Raw genomic sequence first — 3,676 nt, 5'->3', positions numbered from 1 at the left:
TTTACTTTGCTTGTTTTTGCTTGCTGCGTGTGGTTATTTTCCCGATCCATTGCGATTTTTGTAATACAATGCTCCTGACGAAACAAAGAACGCCTTTACATCCATCTTTTGCTGCTTAATTAGGAAACGCAACAATGTTTTATTGTTATCGTTCAGTCAATTGCTTTGCTGGTTTTTACAAAAGGGCTGTTTGAATTTGACAAATTGTTACGCCTCATTTCACGAATACAAATCGAAATGGATTGACATACTTAGTATGTTAACGATACGAACACCCCTGTTTGCTTATTTTAGCTTCCACCCAAGCTACATTTAGTACAGGAGTACAAAAATCAAAGATAACAACTCTAGTTTATGTTGGGAGTTCCCGGATGGTGCACAATCCTTCGTTCATTGTTCAAGGAATAATTGTGATGGAATAAACCAATAGGTAATGGAGTGGAATGGTTATGAAGGCAGCCAGACTCCTTTGCTATATGTTTCTGTGGACCTGAAGGTACACAACGTTCAACAGCATCCCTAGCAATGTGATCGTATTGACCAATATTAACATTTCATTAATTTATTCCGTCACAATTTGCCAAAAGAAAACATAGGATTGTACACCTTCAGCAAGCTTCCAACATAAGCACCGTGGTTTTTTTTATAGTTGATGTTTGCCGCCTTTCATAACCAGTCCCCTCTAATAACGATGAATAAACTAATACCAGTTTTTTTTTATTGGTCAGTAAGAACAAATGATAGCAAAGCTACCCTTTTTTTTTTGACAAACAGCAGCGAGCTAGGGAAAACCGGGTTTTGGTGTAGATCAGGATCGGAAATACAGAATAATACTTAAAGTTAAAAGCAAGGCTATAATATCGTTTCCCCTGGGGATCAAATTAAGCCGGTACCATGCTACGCCCAGATTGTTTCTCTTTTGGGGTAAAGCGTATCATTTTGTTTTCTTTACGTGGGTGTTCCTCCCCCTGTGAGTTTTGGCTGAAGATGAATTCGATAGCTCCAACATTGATTAACGCAATGGATCACTTTTACCACTGAGCTGAAAGTGGTGGCCTAAAGAGTTTTTTCAGTAGAAAGTTCGTTTTATTTTAATTGCATGGATTGTTTTGTAATGAAGTGGCCCAACTTAAGTATATGGCTCCAGTTCTTCCAAACTAAAACTCGAAAACCTGCCAGTGGTCGTAGACAACATAATTATGCAATTTAAATATTAATTCAATTTTCTTCTTCATGTAAGCTCCATTTAATAACCTCTAACTGTTATTCGTACGTTATAGGATTTACATCAATTGTAATTTCCGAAAACGCGTTTTCTTTAATTTTCTTCTTTCAGTGCCAGCTCGAGCGAGAGGAAACTAATAGACTTAATGATAGGCAAAAACGTCAAAATTTAACAATTGTTCATCGAAGCTACCTTGAATTTAATTCATGTTGCTCACTTATATTTTATGAAAAGTATCCCATATAGGACGGGAAATGCTCTTCTAATTATTGATACATGTTAACGCTTCGAGTTAATAACTGAAAGAAAATGCTCGAATCTGATTGAGCACCAGAATATTCTAACCTATCATATTCCTAGCAACTTGTAATAAATCAGGTCAAATCGTAACGTCAATTTAAAGAAATTAAACTTTTATGCAGTAAATTTTAGTAATCAATAAAGCCATTTATACGAGGAAATAAATTACGTGCATACAAAGACCATGAACTTAAATATACGAGCAATACTGTACGTATAACTAGGTCAAAAAGGAGTTTTAGCAACAACAACCGCGACGGCAACGAGGACGTTTAAAAAGCAATAGCTTGGTTTTTTAAGCTAAACAACAATTTTGCAGGTTAGAGTTGGATTCATTATGCCGGCATAATTTTGGGCATAATGGTAAAGTCGGAACATCGAGCATAACGCCGGCATAATTAATGCATAAAGAAATGATTGATATTGAGAAAATTAATATTTCCATAAATGTAATGAAAAATGTTGACTTGAGTAAGAAATTAACTTATTCAAAGGCTTGGTTGAAAATTGCTTTCAAGGTCTGGTTGCCCGGCCTTTGCATCATTATTTGTCGTTTATTTTTTGTAAATTTGTAATTGATGCAATAAAATATTGTGTTTCTGGTTTATGGAGGTATTTTTTGTCTGCAGGCATGGAGGGCATCAAATATAGCCAAGATCAGTCGAGCATAATGCTACTTTTTGAGAATAATTTTAGGCATAATGCTGTTATTTTGAGGGTGACGATCAAAAGCAAAATGCTCAAATTTTCGGGCATAATGTATCTAACCCTATCGCAGGTGCATCACTCATTTTTGTTCATTTCTTTGCCGTCACTACACGACTACGACGTGAAAATGGTTAATTTTACGTTTTATGGAGGACCGTTAAAAAAACGGTGGCGAAAGTTTCTTTCTCTTTCTAAACTTGAGTGTAGTTCCCAAGAAATCAGCTCCAGGGAAAATTCCCCTTTACATTAGACATTTTCATCGAATTGAAATAAACGCAACAAATGTTTAAAAAAACGAGAATCGTTTTTCTAGAAGTGAAGTTTGCGCTGCCGTCATGCTAAAACTCTCTAATTGCTTCAGCTCAGCGAGCACATTAAAACGCGTGTTAATAATTTCAGAGGGAGTTCAATAATGTGGTGTAAAATCATAGGTCGGACCTACGTTGGGACCCACGTGCTGGTCTCCATGGCTGTCAATAGGTATTTGAACCAGGTCCTCTAGTTCTTTAAATAGTGTGAACATCAGGTCAATTGCAGCTTGAAGCTGATCAGCATAACCATTGAACACGTTTTCCAGAGATTTCAAGAGTCCTGTATACTTTATGTTGAACTTTACTGCAGCGGTGAGCGCTTTAGGATTGTTCACATACATGGACATGTTTGGGTTGGCAACCATCGGCCAAACGGCATCGGGATCAAAAGGAATCTTGGGACCGGTATAGCTGTACGTGCAATTGAATTCCTGTCAAGTAGGATTAGAAGGTAGTTTCAGCACTCTTTACACAACGGAAAGGAGAGAACTTTGGGTACGAGGTCGTCTTTACACACAAATGTATCGGTATGCATGTTGTAGTTGAAGCGTAAAAAGATATGAGGAAAGTGGCGATAGAAACAGGTTTTCCTAGTATCCTTACTATTTTAGGGGGTGGGGGGTGGCTGGGTAAGTGGGGGACTCTTCTTTGAGGGGGACCCGGGGGGAATCCCATATGAAAGGGGCGGGGATGCTCGTCGGAAATTTTGAATTAAACCCCTAAAGTAGCCTGCGAAAACATCCGTTTCTCCTCGCTCTTCGCCGATGGGGACGTTTCGCGCGGTGGAACGTCTGCGACTCAGCGGCAGAAATTCCATACTGATGACGCAAACCAATGTTTACATAATAAACCCAGTAGTCATGGGGTTCCAAATACAAATTTGTCCAATTTTACGTGCCTTCTGGTCGATTTTGGTAAAGTGTTGTGTTCATCTGCCAAAGAGCTCCAGCAAAACTCAAATGCTTCTTCAAGAGAAGACTATATTTCACAAATATTGACTGTTTTGTTAGAGATTCTTCGCGTTTACATTTGACCTTTGTGGCCTTTTGTCTTTTGTCTGTCATTCGTAAACAATAACTAAAACAATGTAACTACTCCGTCGACCAATCAGCGCTTCTGACTGGATTCCGGA

At 38.2% G+C, this 3,676-nt stretch overlaps 1 protein-coding gene across 1 annotated transcript in view; it reads right to left on the bottom strand.

Annotated features, from left to right (window-relative positions):
• Nucleotides 1-1,217: 1,217 nt before the first annotated feature.
• LOC140927363 (uncharacterized) overlaps nt 1,218-3,676 on the bottom strand; it is an 11,361-nt gene continuing 8,902 nt past the window's right edge. Inside the window, exon 5 of the mRNA XM_073376995.1 lies at nt 1,218-2,975. Coding sequence (XP_073233096.1) covers nt 2,640-2,975 — 336 coding nt within the window. The 3' untranslated portion in view covers nt 1,218-2,639. The remainder of the gene's footprint in view (nt 2,976-3,676) is intronic.

Source organism: Porites lutea, chromosome 2 (genome assembly GCF_958299795.1).
Source record: "Porites lutea chromosome 2, jaPorLute2.1, whole genome shotgun sequence".
NCBI classification, from domain to species: domain Eukaryota; kingdom Metazoa; phylum Cnidaria; class Anthozoa; order Scleractinia; family Poritidae; genus Porites; species Porites lutea.
This window is presented reverse-complemented; position numbering and strand designations above follow the sequence as displayed.